Raw genomic sequence first — 17,791 nt, forward strand, 5'->3', positions numbered from 1 at the left:
AAAAAAAAAAAAAAAAAAAAAAAAAAAAAAAAAAAAAAAAAAAAAAGGAAGAAAGAAAACAGAACAATGAATTGTATTGAATAATACTTCACATAAGTAAAACATGCACAGAAAAACGGAAGTGATCTACACCATGCTAGAACATCAGAATTAAACAACGCATTCTGAAGAATATAAATGTCATATGTGCTTATATTGCCCTGAGTCTCTTACCCTGCAATTTGCTCGTGTACTATCCTACCATACTAGAATATCAAACATGAACTCTTTCAATATAATGATTGGATTTACCCACTATGTTTCTTCTCCAGGCCAAAACATCTTATCATATGAGAGTAAAGCATACATTCAAAACAAACAGTTCAAGAGGGGCGGAACATTTACAGAGCACACGAGCAGGCATCATCTACCTCATACGGATCCAGGACCACAAGTATTCTTTTTTACTATATTAGTTTTAGTACCATGTGGCAGTGGATTTCATAATTGTTATAATTGATACTTATGAAGAAGAGATAATACTCGCAAGTTCATTGGCATGTCTTTCATAATATATGCATTATTATATTGGTTTTGGTACCATGTGCCAATGGATTTCATAACTATTATAATTGATGTTATAGTTGATACTTATGAAGAAAAGATAATACTCACAAGTTCATTGGCATGTCTTTCATAAAATATGCATTAGTATATTGGTTTTGGTACCATGTGCCAATGGATTTCATAACTACTATAATCGATGTTTATAAGGAAGATAGAAATACTCACAAGAGTTCATTGGCATATCTTTCATATTGATGCATTCAAAATATGCATTACTAACACTGATTCCAGATATAAACATCATTGCTTTGGCAGCCGCCTGATTGCATGCAGAGATAACACCCTGGGGAGGAGTCAGCAAACTCTGATATTCCCCCAATATCTGTAGGCTAGAAATTAGTTCATTCCGACACTTTCCAGGGGCCTTCTTTTCTTTCCAGTGATTGGATGCACCACACTCTGTTTCATCAATTGTCGTACTTTCCTCCTCCTCAATCAGATCAGCAATCACAAGGACTGTGATACACAATAGAAGGCATAGACGAGTGTCTATGCGAGGCACAGGCCCCTCGATGGGATCCCTTTCCTTTTCAACGTTTTGCAAATAAGAATATCAGTCACTTTTACCTAAATCTTACCAATGAAATAAACTAATATAAATATCAAAAGAGAACATTAAATTAATGTATTCTGCAACAATGACAGACGAAAAAGCAATCGAGCAACAGAAAGAAAAAAAAAGAGATGCCAATATCTAAGTTGCATGTTAGATTTATGGAAAGAATGTTAAAACAAAAACTGATTGAAATTTCATAATTGACTTGATGTCTTAATCTCACCACCACATTTGTCTAACTAAAAAAAAACATAATTGACTAAGGATCTACTGACAAATAGAATAGATATTTGTATTGAGTGCTTCATGATTTCTAGCAAACTACAACAAAAATGGATGGTCCATTTTATCAATAAAAATCTGAAGATAATCCATTCAGGACAAAAGAACTCTAACCCTTTGAACAAGGCGAAGAGCTGCTATCCAGAGACCCAAGAAGGTATCATGCCAACTGGTTCCATTTATTGCCTTAAGGGTTTTGACCAAACCTGCAAGAAGCAAAGATGAAATTTACTTTCATGTATAATTTTCTTGTACAAACTGATAGGATTCGTGCATATAAGTAGAAATTGTAGAAAGCTTGGGATAAAAATTAGTTGTACTCGTAATTTTTTCAATAGCACTTGTTGCTTCTACTTGATATCCATCCATTGCATCTTCTAGAACTAGATCAAGTGGAAGCCAAAGTGCAGAATAACGAGTTCTATGACACAAACTAGCAGAAGCTGCCGGAGATCCAAAAGCTCTAATTGGATGGAACTTCTTCTGTGAATTTTTTTTAAATTCTTGAGAGAAGATTGTCCAAGTATCGAACTGCAGAAAAATCTCTGAGTTCAGAGATTTTGACTTTCTCAATACCGAAGAATTTTCTCCAAGCAACTGGAGTCTCTGAATAAGATCTGCCCAATGTGAAGGCCTGAAAATTTGTAAGAAGAAGGTTGAAGAAAACAATGATAAAAAAGGTAAGACAACCATTTAACTGGTTATGATCTTTGCCACAATAGTTTATGACTAAAATTTTAGTGATTCATACCGTTATACTTCGAAGTCATCAAGAAAAGCTACAGTTTTTAAGTTGATAGATGAATGTCCTTACATATTCCTGCAAGCCAAGTGGAGAATCCTTGAAGTAACCGCATCTTGAAGAAATTTCCCAATTATCTCAATTGTCAGTTCAACATTTACATTCTGCAATCTCTCACGTTGTTCAGTCCATTTATCATCATAACCATTGTGACCATCTAGTTCCATTTCTTGAGGTTCTGTTGGCCATTTGGATTTCTCTTCCACAATAAGATCCAATAACCCTTCATCAGTAAGTGTTGCATCAAGCAACTTCCAGACAATTGAAAATATATACTCAACCACAAGGGTCCCAGGATCATCTGCTGGCAAATTGAATGTCTCAGAAAGACGAAGAACAGCATCAACAGATGCCATGACCCTGTATCAAAGAGAGAGGTTTATTATTAAAGATGTATACATGACACTATGAAGCAAAACTATGACCAAAAGCCATCCATTCTCTCTCAAGTACTGCATAGAATAAATTAATCCTCAAAATTCGAAGTCGTGGTATCCACAGAGAAATATTATTCAGTGAGCCTTGATCTATAGACTCATAATTCTATGATTCACTAATCTTCCAGAGTAAAACATGGAATAAACATGTGTTGCAAAATTTGTCATAAAGCGTCAACAATATAAGAAGTATTAAACAATATATATAAACCCATTGACCAGGGTAGAAATCATTAGAAATCTTTGGGATTAAGTTTAAGCAAGCTCCAATATCTAAAATCATCTTGTATATTGACATTTTCATTCTGAAACATTTTTTTCTTTCTTATATTCTCCTACATGCACAGACCATCTAATAGGAGAAAAGATGGCATGGAAATAATAATGGATTATTAAGCAGCTACTGTCCTGTGAAGCACGAAAGTAGGCGCTGTTTCTACCATTTGCTAACTCATGGTCAGGAAGCTTAACAAGATATCGAGCTCCATAATGAAAAAACACGAAAAGTTGGATCATAACAAAAAAGATAATGATAATTGAACATTTCCTCATTCTACGAAGTAGAATTATAGCTTCCAAAGGAAAAACCAAATTCCAAAATTGAACATATCAAGGTCAAGAGGAATGTCAAGATCCAGAGAAGGTAGTAAGACATCGCCACTACAATTTCTATGACAGCATCTTACCCCTAATTTCTTTTAGGAAAAAAGAACGTACAAGAGAGAAACCATAAGGCAAAACTCTCCCTAGGACTGGTAGTTGAAACTGATCAAAATAAAATAAAAACTCTAAATTGGCAGCCCCCCCCCACAAAAAGATCAAGTGCATTATTCAACATAAAAGAGAAAGACAGCAGAAAAATTGAAGTCACGGGCTTGAACTTCATTATCCTTCTCAATCATAAAACTAACTCTTTGTATTTGAGGCCATGGATATGAGATTTCAGCTTAAAAGCGTGTCTTCGAAGAAGTTCCAAATAGAGCCTATATGCTACTGGCTGGAATTGTCTTCTTGAAATGACCCTGTAGAAAGAAGCAATAACAATTTTCAAAACTAGTTCTTATTTATTACAAGTTGACAAATGAAATGTAAACAAATTAAATTCAGATCAGATCTAAATCAATCGTAGCAAACAAAGGCTATTTTTGAACCCAAATGCACTATGCTACTTATAGTCGTGCTTAAACACCAAAACCTAACTGCTGCCATTTAGTAAAATACAGACAAAAACTGATAAATTCATGCTCATCGAATTCCAATTCAGCTCATAACTTCAGAAGTTCAATTGAAAAAACAATCCATGGGATCACGTAAGCGCAATTCAGGCAAGAAGCAACAACCACTTGCGCACAGAGGATCATGAATATACGAGCTCCATACTGCAGCAAGCATCGCGAAAAAGAAGAATCTCCACGATTTCTTCACAGTTGCTACAAATTCTATCAAACAAGCTCCATATCCATCATATCAATCAAGATTTACACTCAACTAACAAAACAAAAAAAAAAAAAAAAAAAAACGTTCCGGAACTCATATGTCAAAATTCCACGAAAACATACAAAAAAATAAGTAGAGAGCAAAAACAACCGCGAACGAACCTGGTTGCGAGCAAGGCAAGAACAAGAATTGGGGGTACGATATTCAACATCAACGCCTTCTCAAGGAACTTCCATGAAACAGGCTCATTATTATCCCAACAAATGTGCGAAACCAGCACGTTAGCGAGCTCAACTGACGGCAAAACGACTCCCGACGAGTTCAAATTTGAAGACAACTGAATGGCCCAATGCAGAGGATCAACTCCCTTTTGCTGAGCCACCTTGGTTAGCTCTGTAACTCTGTCCCAAAAACTGTTATGAACAGCTACCGCCATTTTCGAGCCAGATTGAACTCGAGCTTTGGTCAATTGCTAGTGGTAAAGTGCTGCGGAGCACACAGAGACCACAGAAAAACCAGAGAGAAAAGAAAGAGAGTTTCTAAATGGAAGCTTTTTGATCCAATTATAATTATTTAGCTAGATTCTTGTAAATTTATATTTTCTTTTTTAATTCATCATATATATTATAAAATGTTTTTTTCATTTTATTTTAATCAATTTATACCTGATTTTATTTAAAATCGTCTCAAAATAATGCATTTTTCTCCGAACCTTTTATAAAAAGATAATATATATCAATTAATATTTTCCGGAGACAAAAATATAAAAATTTATTAATATATTAATATTAATGAAATTTCTATTATTATTAAATTAATTTCAAGATTTTTTTATTGTTGAAATTTATTTCTTTGAATTTTTTTCGTTCATTATTATAGATTAATTGATTATTAATTATTAATATAATAGGGGACAAATTTTTTTTGTGATGGTCTCACTCACATTCATAAGATAACAAATAAGGGGCGAAATTTTAAAGCTTTGAGAAAAGTTGGAAAGCCAAAAAAAAACAATATTTGCTGGCGGTGAATCTGAGCGGTTACAAATGGCATCAGAGCTCAGGTTCCGAACTATATGTCAGCGAAGCTGTTCCCTGAAGGGTAAACACGAGGCAGTATGCTAGTATGGACGTTGAGCCCAAAGGGGGTGGATTTGGTAGTGGTCTCACATTGATTGGAGAAAGGAACTAGCAAGGACATTGGTTGGGAATGAGAACAAACCACCCTTTAGATTTGACTTTAAAAAAACATCTTTAAAAAAAGTATTTTATAAAATAAAATAGTTAAGAAATTTAAAATTGGAAATGTTAATAAGCTAAAGAAAAAATATTAAAAAAAAATAAAATTGCTTTCAATGTTTAAAATAGAGAATAATCTTAAATTTGCCTTTAAGGTAATTTTGTCTTCTTTATTGAATATTATTTTTGTGTATGTTAATTAACTAATTAAAAAAAGACAAAAATATTAATTTATGAATTTAATAATCTTGTGGATTTTATTTTGACATATTGGTTCATGTTTTATTGATGTTTTTCTGAGTTATTCTATATTTAGAAATTCAACTAAAATGAGAAGTCAATAAAATTCCTTTTCTTTTTTTTTTATTACCATCTCTGCCCTCGTCAGATTTATTGGAATCCGAGTCATAAAGTAATGCTGGATCCAACTGCCCGCCTCAATTAGTTGAACCCGTCAAGTACTTTTTGGTACTTTTACGGTAAAATTAGACAAAAATAAATAAATAAATAAATAGGGATAAATTATAAATTTATTGTCAAATAGATTTCTAAATTAAAATTAAGAAACATTTAAATTTAAAATTTGTAATTTTTATTAAAAAATTTATATAATTGATTTTTAAATACGTCCGACGTTTATTAGATATATAATTAAAAATTTCAAGATTATATATGATATTTTTTAAAAGTTTAGGGATCTATATTAAACACGGTCAAGCGTTGATTTTATTGGACACAAATTTGAACAGGGACCCACGTGTAATTTAGAAATTAAGAGATAGTGGATAGGATTAAGTGGGAGACAGTGAGAAAGATGGTGGGAATGAAGTGTGCACCAACCACTAAGGGGAGAAAGGGATGGTCCATCAATCCACCACCTTCCTCGTCCTCATCATCACAATGTCATAAATTTTGCTTTATAATTTATTATTATTTTATCTATAAGGATATTCGTATCACTGTTAAGCTCACAGTTATAAAGAGATTTTTACTCTAATAAATAATATTTTGTTCTCATCTACAACCAATATGGGATCTCACAATCTACCCTCATTGAGGGTACAACTTTACTGACACACAGTTTGTAATTTGACTCTGATACCATTTATAACAGTCTAAGCCCACCGCAAACAGGTATTGTCTGATTTGGCTCATTATATATTGTCATCAATGTCACGGTCTTAAAACATGTGTATTAAGGAGTGGTTTCCACACTCTTACAAACAACGTTTCATTCTCCTCTCCGAAGCAGAATCTCGCATAATAAGTGGGTTTATTTAAGAATATAACCTAATTTTTAAAATTAACACAAGCATAACTCAATAGTAATTAGTCGTATATACTAATACGAGTGAAAATATTTCAATCATATCATATGAACTAAAGGAAATCTGAAAAATGTTGTTCAAATTACCATAAGATAAAGTAAAGTTTCGTTCGAGTTGAACCAAGTTGTATGTAATACCAAGAATCAAGTTTTATTTATGCAACAACATGGTTGAAATTTATAAAATATGAAAGTTACCTTCAAATGTGGTAATAAATATTTAACCTATTGGATTACCAAAGTTTTGGGGGTAAAAAACATTTATATTACAAAAATGAATTGATAAATGGTGTAAAAGAGACAATGGGGTAAGGAATTTATTATTTTGCCCTTTCTTTATAATATTAATTACTATATTGTAATATAGCTTTATTGATAAACCATGGGGTTTAGAGGGCTAAGTAAAGTGGTTATATAGAAAGTGATTAGGTAGGGTGGTTTGGTCATTTAAAATAAGGTATACCAAACAACTTTATTTTAGGATCAAAATAATTGATAAAAAAAAGTAAAAAGTAAAAAGTGACTTTAAATCGGATAAATGTTGAACTTAGATTAAAAGATAAATTGATTACTAAGCTATCTTATAAAAATTACTATATTCTTTTTTTTTTTTTTTACTAAATTAATAAAAATTATAAAATTAAAAAAAAATACTACTAAAATTAAAAAAAAAAATGATCTTAAAATTTTAAAAATATAACTTTAAAAATAGTTTAATTAATAAGGTACCTTTAATAGTCAATTAATTCTTGAATTTTTTTAATTTTACAAAATTCATTGTTAGACGAACATGACTCTCCACAATGGTATGATATTGTCCACTTTGAGCATAAGCTCTCATGGCTTTGCTTTGGGCTTCCCAAAAGGCCTCATACCAATGAAGTTAGTATTTCTCACTTATAAACCCATGATCATTCCCTAAATTAGCCGATGTGGGACTTTCATCATCCAACATTCATAAATCTACTAGAAACAAAATTGAATATTTAGAATTTCATTAAACATAAAATTTAAAATTATATTTAATAGATGAATTAATTTCTTAAAATACAAAATTAAAAATGTATTAAATAATTTTAAAAATTGAGAGACAACGATTCCAAGAATTTTAATAATTAGTTAGTTGTTTGTTCTTTATTTTGAGAAAAAATAGGTCAAATTTGTCGTTTACCTTAACGACAATAATTACGTGTCTATAACCAATAGTGGATCAAAAGGGAAGCCCATGGAAAATGGGCTTGGACTTTGGTCATATTCTTCCTTTATTGGGCTGTAGCTGGTAGGCCCACCAAGATTCTCACTTTATATGGCCCAATAAGCCCAATGTAGTACAATTATAAATATGGTTATAATTATCTAGATTTAGATCTCGACATACAAAGAAGGACGCGGTAGGAAAAAAAACAGCCCTAATCGAGTAGGAGAATTTCTTAGCTTTGACGGGCCAATCGACGCGATGACTCATAGACCTGGGACCTTAGCTTAGTAACCAACGATGAGAGTATTTCAAGATTCGATTAGAGGGACTCCTCGATGGCCCCGAACAACGAGTTGCTATGGCCCAAAAAACATGCAGGCTTGGAAGCTCATAATCTAGCAAATTCAAGTATAATATTTCTTAACATGTTACGAAACTGAATCAAACGTTGTTCTCACGGTTTAAAAAAATAATAAAAAAATAAAAATAAAAGAAAAAAAGTATGTGGGACCCACTTCCACTGACCTTTAGTTATCGAATCCAATTCAGTTCATGTGGTGACTGTTTATTGGAAAATCGTCGCCACCCAAATGTGTTGGAAAGTGGGCCCAACATTTCACCCTCTCCCATAGACAATAGGCCAACAATTAAAGCACAACAAATAAATTAAATTATAATAATCATTATTTATTTATATATATAAAAATATTAAAAAAAAACAAGAGACAATCTCATGCTTGGCGCATGTGAAATAATGCATCCTACACGACACTCAGCCTCGTTCTTTGTCTTTTTCTGTTTTATAAATTAAATACGAGGATGACAATGCTAATTAAAGCATGCACTTATTTTATAAAATAATAATAATAATAATAAAGCATATGCACTAATCATGCTTAAGCATTCCTAATTATGTACTTTAGTGTTTGTGCGACATTTAATTCATTCTATGAGCTTATCTGATTAATTAATTAGCATAAGCACCGTAAAAAACATTTTAGTTAGAATGGTGAACGAAACATTTTTTATAAGGGTGTGAAAACTTCTCCCTAGTAAACATTAAAATTGTGAGGTTGATAGTGATACGTAACGACAAAGCATAAAATATTTTGTTGTCAGTGGTCGATATGTAACAGGCAAAAATAGATAATATTTGTTAGCGATGAGCTTGAGCTATTACAAATGATATCAGAGCCAGACACCGAGTGGCGTGCTAGTGAGGACGTTGGGCCCCAAAAAGAGGTAGATTGTGAAATCTCACATAGTTATGGTCAAATAAGAAAAAAAAAAAAAAAGCAAACTATATAAAATTTAAAATTAAATTAAGTTGTAAATTTTAATTTTAATTAAAATATTTGAGACGAAAAATAAATAAATAATAAACAATAAAAAGAGCCAGCTATTTTTCCCTGGACGACATGAGACCCAATCCATAAGGAAGGAACAAGTTCCGTTACCGTTCATAAACGACATGTCAGCATCTAACTTCCAAGGAATGTGGCTATCTGGATATACCAATCAATCCAAAATAAAAATGAAATTATTATTATTTATAATCAAATTAAATATATTTTTGTTAAAATTACTTTAATGCATACAATTTTTTAAAATAATGTTTGACCATATATTAAAAATTATTTGGATTAAACTTCAAAGTCACTTAAAATGTATATGTGGTCCTCAATTGCTTATAAAAATTTATTTTATAAAATTGTTTGTAAAATAATATTTAAATTAACATATTGCCTTTTATTATTATTATTATACTATAAATCAGTAATTAATATTTATTTTTCTCTTACAGTTTGGGTTTGAATCGTTCACGTTCACGTCCACATTTTTTATAAATAATAATAATTAAAAATAGTATAAGACGTGATTCAATATTATTATAGATAATTAATTATTTACGATAAGCTTAATATATATATATATATATATATATATATATATATATATATATATTTATTATAGACTTATTATTATTTTTATACGATTGACATATTTATTTTTAAAAATATGTTTTTTTTATTATATGATACAAATAGTAAAAATGTAATTAAATTAAAAAACAATAAATGCTTCCATATAATAAAGTAATTATTTAAATATACGTATGTATATATATATATATATATATATATATATATATATAAGTTGAAAGCATTAAATACGATTTTATTTTTATTGAATAATTTGATTTTAAATTTCAGTTTTCTAATAACAATTCAAATGGACCTTGTAATTGGTAATATAATGAAGCATTTAACTATGTCATGCACGTGAGAAGCACGTGGGGTCATGCCTAGCCATAGCGCGTGGAGCCCACGTATTATAAAGAACTTAATGCGCGTGGAATCGATCCAGCTTTTCCTCTTCTTTTGCCTTTTGAATTTTCTTTTCTTCTTTTTTTTTTTTTTTATAATTATTATAATATATATTTTTTATTTTCCAATTTTGATGGTCTCTTTACATTTTTTCTTGCCCACTTTGCCCTTGTTTTCATCGGCTTCAACGATTTTGCCATCCTTATTTACTTTTTTTCTCATAATTTTCTTTTTAATTTCACAATTTTATATTACAAACGAAACACCTCCCCGGTCCCACGAGAATCAGAGAGCAATGTCGTGCAAAGGTAGAAGACCTACAAAAAGGGTACAATAATAATCGTATAACTAACAAGGTTCTCCACCGAGCACTATGTACATTCTAGTTTCAATGAGTTTAAGCTCTGCCAAAAGTTCTAAAAACCTTCTCGATATAAAATATTTTTCTTATTCTAAAATGATCGATGTAGATAAAAACGAGAATAACGAGCGGAAATAGGATTCAAACCTACCATCCTATGTCTTGCACACGACGAATCAAACATTCAGTAGCTCGTTCTCCTTAACTTAGCTCTTACACGAGCAACTTTCTAGTGTGGCTCGAGATTGCTGGAAGTCGATTTTCTAAAAAGAGTTTGTGATTACTCAAATTATTTATCATATGGTAATATAATTTAATACATATAATGATTAAGAGATTATAAATTCAAATCAGTATTAATAATAATAATAATAATAAAAATAATGAATTATTTGGAAAAGAAATAAAAAATGAAAAATAAAAAAAATTATTATCCATATCAGCCACGAGCGACTCGACTGCTTCCCTTTTTCTGTGTGTGTGTGCGCCATTGCCTCTCAGTACAGCTTTTCTCTGATATTTCTTCTTTTCTCTTCCGATCTTCCTTCCTTCTTCAAGATCCGCTTCCATTTTTCTCTCAGAATCTCCATTTCTTTGCTTAACACCTCCTTTTCCCTCTTCTCTTTGTTCTTACTGTAAGCAATCGGCTCAAAGAAGCTCTTTCTCTCCGATTTTTCCCTGTTTCAAGTTCTTCTCTGGGTTCTCTCGAGATCGTTGCTGTCTGTGATTCTCCAAATTTGTAGTTCTTTGCGTCAAGTTTAATTAAAAAGAAAAAATTCAGACCCGTGCTGTGATCTGTGTACTGTATTGTTCTCCAGCCATTTTTTGGAGACTTAGCCGAGTTTTGTTGTTGGCAATAGCTGTGTTCACTTACCATTTTTACTTTTCAGTTCGATTTCAGCTGTTGATGAAGTATTTTGTTGTCTGTATAGAACTTTTGAAAGTATAATTTTAGCCGTCTCTTAGTTGAGTTTGCCTTTTGGTACTGCACCTTTTGGTTCTATCTCTCGGTTTTGAGTTTGAAGTTGGGTGTTCTGTAGCGTGTTGTAAAGCAATAGGTTGTTGATGTCAAGAGCTTACTGACTTGTTAAGTTAATTTGGATTACTTGCTTGTAATACACTTAATTCCAATTGACATTGGGTGCTGTGGATCTCTGGTTGAGCTCAAGCTTGAAGCTACGGCGTTATATGCTTTAATTGCTATATCGATCTGGGAACTTGGGAAGCTTTGTTGGCAATATGCAGCCTGATCAGAGAAGAAAGGCAAGTTTATGGCTCTTTCTTTTGGGTCATTCTTCTTTTTCTTCCTCTAGTCAAGGAATTTCACTTATAGTTGCCATCAATTGCCTTGGCCTACCCCCATCATATGGTTTCGCGTGAATATAATTTTTAGAAGTGCACTTATAGTTGTTGTATGTTAATTTCTTCATGGATTCAAGATTGGTTAGATTTCAAGCTAGCTGTGGTTGGTAGGAAATAGCTTCTTTCTGTCTGTAATCATCTCTTCTCATTTCTTTTTAGACATGGGAAATTTATGAAACTTAGATGACGTAGTATACTGGTCCTTTTGACTACATTGCCATCCCTGAAAAACGATACGCTCGTTTAAGTGCGCATTTTGATCACTGCAGTTGTAGTCTGCTGTTAGTTCAGAGTTGTGTTTTACCTGTCTTTTTTGTGTTGACTTTGCATGGGACCATCGAAGGAGGAATGGGCCGACGCCATTCAAAGGAAGCATGATGTTCTCTATAGACGGTTTACTGTTTATGTTCTTTTGATATCTAATGTGAGCGTAAAAATATTGTAACCTACTCAGAAATGCGAAATTGATTGGTGTTTGGATGTGCATTCGAATGCTATTACTTGTATGTCATGGTTTCCTGTATATTTGTTTCATTCTCTTCATTGTGTTCTTGGTGATGATGATACTTATAGTTGTTAAAATTGGGTGATGCAGTCGTCTATAGATGTGGATTTCTTCACTGAATATGGTGAAGGGAGCAGGTATAGAATAGAGGAAGTAATTGGTAAGGGAAGTTATGGGGTTGTGTGCTCTGCATATGATACTCACATTGGGGAGAAAGTTGCTATTAAGAAGATCAACGACATCTTTGAGCATGTCTCCGATGCAACTCGAATTCTTCGTGAGATAAAACTTTTAAGACTGTTGAGACATCCAGACATTGTGGAGATAAAGCACATCCTATTACCTCCATCTAGAAGAGAATTCAAGGACATTTATGTCGTGTTTGAGCTCATGGAATCTGATCTACACCAAGTTATCAAAGCAAACGATGATTTGACTCCGGAACATTATCAGTTCTTTCTTTACCAGCTTCTTCGAGGCTTGAAATATATACACACAGGTCATAGTCTTATCATCAACAAGTTCATGCATTTTGATACTATTGATTCAGAGCATAATTGGATTCTGCAAAGAGTTGAAAAATTAGTTTTTGAAGTGATTTGTTTATTCTGCTACTGATATCATTTCAATTATTACCACTTGTAGCTAATGTCTTCCACCGGGACCTAAAACCCAAAAATATCTTAGCAAATGCTGACTGCAAACTCAAGATCTGTGACTTCGGTCTGGCAAGAGTTGCTTTTAATGATACCCCTACTGCTATTTTCTGGACAGTACGTACCTTTGTAAAGAGTTGTGGCTACTGGTTGATTTCTTAGCGGGTCAATTTCTTTCAATTTAAAAGTTCTTGTTCTTCATTCCACTATCTCATAAACTATTTGTTTCGTTCTCCTTGTGATGGCAGGATTATGTAGCTACAAGGTGGTACAGAGCTCCTGAACTGTGTGGTTCATTTTTCTCAAAGGTGAAAGATTTTCTGCTGCATTCTTTTAGAGTTAGAGTAGAATATCTTGGTTGCCTTTTTACCCGAATTTATACGAAGAATATGGCTTTTTATCATCTCGCCTAGCTACCTAATAGTTTCTCATTGGTCTATTGGGTTCTTTGGCCATTTTTTTACCTTTCATGCCAACTTCATGGTGTTGAACCGTTTTCATTCTTTGTGTGTGTGAGATCCCACATTGGTTGGAGAGGGGAACGAAACATTCCTTATAAGGGTGTGAAAACTTGTTCCTAGCAGACGCATTTTAAAATCGTGAGGTTGACGGCGATACGTAACGGGCCAAAGCGAACAATATCTGCTAACAGTGAGCTTGGGCTGTTTCAAATAGTTTTAGAGCCAGACATAAGGCGGTGTGCCAGTGAGGACGCTGGGCTCCCAAGGGGGGTGGATTGTGAGATCCTACATTGGTTGGAGAAGGGAACGAATCATTCCTTATAAGTGTGTGGAAACCTCTCCCTAGTAGACGTGTTTTCAAACCACGGCTGACAGTGATTTGTAATAGGCCAAAACGGACAATATCTGCTAGCGGTGGGTTTGGGCTATTACAGTCTGGGTGCATGTGTGTTTCTTGGTATGAAGTTAACTGCTTATAAGTTTATATAAAATTTTAGTTATATGGTTTGCTCGTTATTTGCAGTCTGGGTAGAATACATGAGGAGATTCTATTGAATGGTCAACTGAACAATTGTTGAATACCATAAGATGGTTAATGTAGAATTTGGTCAGGTCCATAGTCATGTAAAATCTGAGTAAATTCCATATAAATGAGTTCAAGAATATTCATTACTACCAACAACGTAATCACAAGTTTCTCTTTGGTCTGCCACTAACTAATTCATAAATCATCAGATACACAGAAAATATGTTTATTGATTTTGAAGCTCTTCTATGCATTCTAATTTGTATTATATATTTCTTTCAGTATACACCAGCAATAGATATATGGAGCATTGGTTGCATCTTTGCGGAGCTCTTAACTGGAAAACCACTTTTCCCTGGAAAGAACGTCGTCCACCAATTAGATTTGATGACAGATTTTCTGGGAACCCCAAATGCAGAAGCCATTGCCAGGGTCTGATTCCTGTGAACTGTTTTGATCAAGTTCATGTTTAACTATGACGTTTGCATGCATGCCATTTCCTTTTGCTAAATATCTAATCTTTTATGATTAGGTACGAAATGAGAAAGCTCGGAGATACTTGAGCAGTATGCGAAAGAAGAAACCGGTTCCTTTCTCCCAGAAGTTTCCTCATGCAGATCCACTTGCACTTCGCTTGTTGGAAAGAATGTTAGCTTTCGAGCCAAAGGATCGACCTACAGCGGAGGAGGTAAGAGTACTTTTTAAGTACTGTAATCCTAGCTCACTGGTTCAATTGGAGGAAAATATTCTACATTTATGACATCAATCAACAGATTCTCATCAGATTATTTCAGTTAAATCTTGATAAGTTAGTTAGCTTTCTAAAATTGCTCATTACCCGTTCATCTTATTTTTACATAATACTGTTTTCAAACTTATTCTGCATTTATTTTTAGGCCCTTGCAGATCCATATTTTAAAGGCTTAGCGAAGGTTGAGAGAGAGCCATCTGCTCAACCTGTAACTAAGATGGAATTTGAATTTGAGAGACGAAGGATAACCAAAGAAGATGTTAGGGAGCTTATTTACCGGGAGATTCTCGAGTACCATCCAAAGATGTTGAAGGAATTCTTAGATGGATCTGAACCTACTGGTTTCATGTATCCAAGGTACTACAAAAACAATAGTTCTCTGATCAATTCTATCGTCGAGGTGTTTTTATGTTATGCCCCTCTCTTTTCTTTACCCTGACGCCTTCTTTTTTCATGACCATGTCATTTGGGGGTGGGGGTGAAAATGTCTTCCTCTATCAACTTAAACACAAAATTGTTCTTTCAATATGAACAATCTAGCTTTAAATTTTAATATCACAGTCCCAAGTTGCATCGTATTGTATTGCCTTTTGAATTCCGACCCTTTGGAAAACCTGTAACGACCCAAGCCCACCGCTAGCACATATTGTCTTTTTTGGACTTTCCCTTTCGGGCTTCCCCTCAAGGTTTTTAAAAAGTGTCTTCTAGGGAGAGGTTTCTATACCCTTATAAAGAATGTCTTTTCTCCTCCTCAAACGATGTGGGATCTCACTATCCACTCCCCTTCGGGGCCTAGCGTCCTCGCTGGCACTCGTTCCCTTCTTCAATCAATGTGGGATCCCTCAATCCACCCCCTTTCTTTGGGGCCCAACATTCTTACTGGCACACCGCCTCGTGTCCACCCCCCTTTGAGGCTTAGCCTCCTCGCTGACACATCACCCGACGTCTGACTCTGATACCATTTGTAACGGCCCAAGCCCACTGCTAGGAAATATTGTCTTCTTTGGGCTTTTCCTTTCGGGCTTCCCTTCAAGGTTTTTAAAACGTGTCTGCTTGGGAGAGGTTTCCACACCCTTATAAAGAATACCTTATTTTCTTCCCCAACCGATGTGGGATCTCACAGAATCCCTTTCATTGAATTCTCCTTATCACCATACTCAAGTGCAAGTGTTTAATGGTACATTCATGATCATTTAGATTTCTGGCCTCCATTTGAGGGCTTTAAGTAAGATATAACTCAAATCAATCCATTAAGTTGTCTTTAGATTCCAGGATCATATTAGAAATGTTAACATGACAGAAAAATGTTCGCTTCTACAGTGCCGTTGACCATTTTAAGAAGCAATTTGCCTTCCTTGAAGAACACTACGGAAATGGTGCAACTGTTGCTCCTCCTGAAAGGCAGCATGCATCCTTGCCTAGGTATCTCTTTTAATACTTCAAGCTTAGTGTTCGTTTTTCTTTTTCTATGCATTGGTTAGGATCGTTGAGAATAATCGGATAGTAACCTCTCAATTATTTATTATGCACACAGGCCATGTGTTTTATATTCAGATAACACGGTGCAGAACTCGGCACAAATTGCAAATGACCTATCCAAATGTTCCATCAAAGAAGTTGAGAGGCCACAAGTGGATAGGACTTGCAATATTCCTTTGACTAGAGTTCCTATTCAAGTTCCTCAGTCTATTCAAGGTGAGTCTTGCTATCCAACTGCACTAACTTGTATGCTTCCATATTTCCCCACATGTGAAGGTTGTCTTTATTTATTCGTTTTTAGCATGACGGTCTCGTCAAGAACACACCCCCGATTCCTTGGAAGTTTGGTCAGACCACTAGAGAGGACGTCGATAATAGATTTTAACAAAGTATGCTGAGACTGTGTATTTACTTGGAACTATTGTACAACAAAGTTGCTTGCAGTATCAAAAGAAATTGTTCTTAGAACTATTGTATTTGAGTTTTCAGGGCGTCTCTTTTGTTTTAGTAATTCCTTAAATGTGCGGATGGAGCTGCTAAGCCCCATTATCTGGTTAACTTATTAATAAGTTTCTACTGATAATTTGCAACAGGCAATGGTGCAAGGCCTGGAAAAGTTGTTGGCAATGTATTACGATACAACTGTGGAGCAACAGCAGCATCAGCAGTGGCACCAGAAGTTCTGGAACAGCGGAGGATGATCAGAAACCCGTCCATTCCACCACCATACGCCGCTACTAACTGTTCGTATCCCAGACGAAACCCATCCTGTAAAAATGAAAGGACTGATGATGAAGCCATTGAAGGTTCAAATGGGTTGCAGCCAAAACCTCAGTACATAGCTAGAAAAGTTGCTGCTGCCCAAGGTGGACCAGGAAATAACTGGTACTGAATCTATAATCCGCTGTTCATTCTTGGGTCTCCGGTCGTTTCAGTGAAGACGTAACTGATCTCCATTGCGGGCTTGTACTGAAACTTCTTGAGGACCATCTCCCACGAGTCTGAGTGAAACCAACAGCAGCACCATTACATGAGACAATGAAGTTTAAGACATGATTCATTGGAAAGACAGAGAAAACTGTAGTCTATGTTGCTGACAAAGTTGGGTTGCTATTGTAGCATTCTTAATGTTCGTCGAAGCGTTCGTGTTCATCGTCAAAGCTTTGTGACTGGTTGCAGCTTACCTGGTACTTGATATTAGGACCATGATGCTGATTATTATGCTTTCTTTATACTGTTTTTCTCTTCGCAGGTATAAGTTACAAAAGTTGACTAATCCAACCCACTAAGATTGCTGTTTGAAGATATTTGGAACCTGAAAATCAAAACCTTAATCAGTAGCTGATTCTCTTATGTATGAAAAGTGTAATCCCTTTAACTTATATTTATCACATCAGCCGTCTTCTTCAGTGTTTAGTTTCCAAAGTTTGAATTAAATTTTAGCTTTGAGCCATAACTACAAGATTTAGCTCAAATCCTT

At 34.2% G+C, this 17,791-nt stretch overlaps 2 protein-coding genes across 3 annotated transcripts in view; one reads left to right on the forward strand and one right to left on the reverse strand.

The window, feature by feature from the left end:
• The window catches only part of LOC111499010 (mediator of RNA polymerase II transcription subunit 33A), an 11,853-nt gene extending 7,179 nt beyond the window's left edge, over positions 1 to 4,674 (reverse strand). For both annotated transcript variants that reach the window (XM_023150445.1, XM_023150444.1), the window contains exons 1-6: positions 4,282 to 4,674; positions 3,595 to 3,705; positions 2,259 to 2,606; positions 1,765 to 2,078; positions 1,559 to 1,650; positions 772 to 1,132 (exon numbers count right to left, since the gene is read on the reverse strand). In XM_023150445.1, coding sequence (XP_023006213.1) covers positions 772 to 1,132; positions 1,559 to 1,650; positions 1,765 to 2,078; positions 2,259 to 2,606; positions 3,595 to 3,705; positions 4,282 to 4,556 — 1,501 coding nt within the window. In that variant the 5' untranslated portion in view covers positions 4,557 to 4,674. The remainder of the gene's footprint in view (positions 1 to 771; positions 1,133 to 1,558; positions 1,651 to 1,764; positions 2,079 to 2,258; positions 2,607 to 3,594; positions 3,706 to 4,281) is intronic.
• Positions 4,675 to 11,029: 6,355 nt separating this feature from the next.
• Positions 11,030 to 17,764, forward strand: LOC111498909 (mitogen-activated protein kinase 15-like). Its single transcript, XM_023150266.1, has 10 exons — positions 11,030 to 11,834; positions 12,529 to 12,937; positions 13,084 to 13,211; positions 13,343 to 13,402; positions 14,364 to 14,513; positions 14,614 to 14,769; positions 14,978 to 15,189; positions 16,153 to 16,254; positions 16,367 to 16,527; positions 16,905 to 17,764. Exons 1-10 carry the CDS (start codon positions 11,811 to 11,813, stop codon positions 17,201 to 17,203), a joined length of 1,701 nt encoding a protein of 566 aa, XP_023006034.1. The 5' UTR covers positions 11,030 to 11,810; the 3' UTR covers positions 17,204 to 17,764.
• The last annotated feature ends 27 nt before the right edge of the window (positions 17,765 to 17,791 follow it).

This window comes from Cucurbita maxima, unplaced genomic scaffold (genome assembly GCF_002738345.1).
Source record: "Cucurbita maxima cultivar Rimu unplaced genomic scaffold, Cmax_1.0 Cma_Scf00026, whole genome shotgun sequence".
Taxonomy (NCBI): domain Eukaryota; kingdom Viridiplantae; phylum Streptophyta; class Magnoliopsida; order Cucurbitales; family Cucurbitaceae; genus Cucurbita; species Cucurbita maxima.

What these genes read in the sequence shown, in the direction of transcription:
- LOC111498909 (XM_023150266.1), top strand. Translation starts at nt 11,811, where the DNA reads ATGCAGCCTGATCAGAGAAGAAAG. An exon ending in CTACTGCTATTTTCTGGACA is followed by an intron (nt 13,212 to 13,342) that starts GTACGTACCTTT and finishes TTGTGATGGCAG; the next exon opens with GATTATGTAGCTACAAGGTG. An exon ending in CAGCATGCATCCTTGCCTAG is followed by an intron (nt 16,255 to 16,366) that starts GTATCTCTTTTA and finishes TTATGCACACAG; the next exon opens with GCCATGTGTTTTATATTCAG.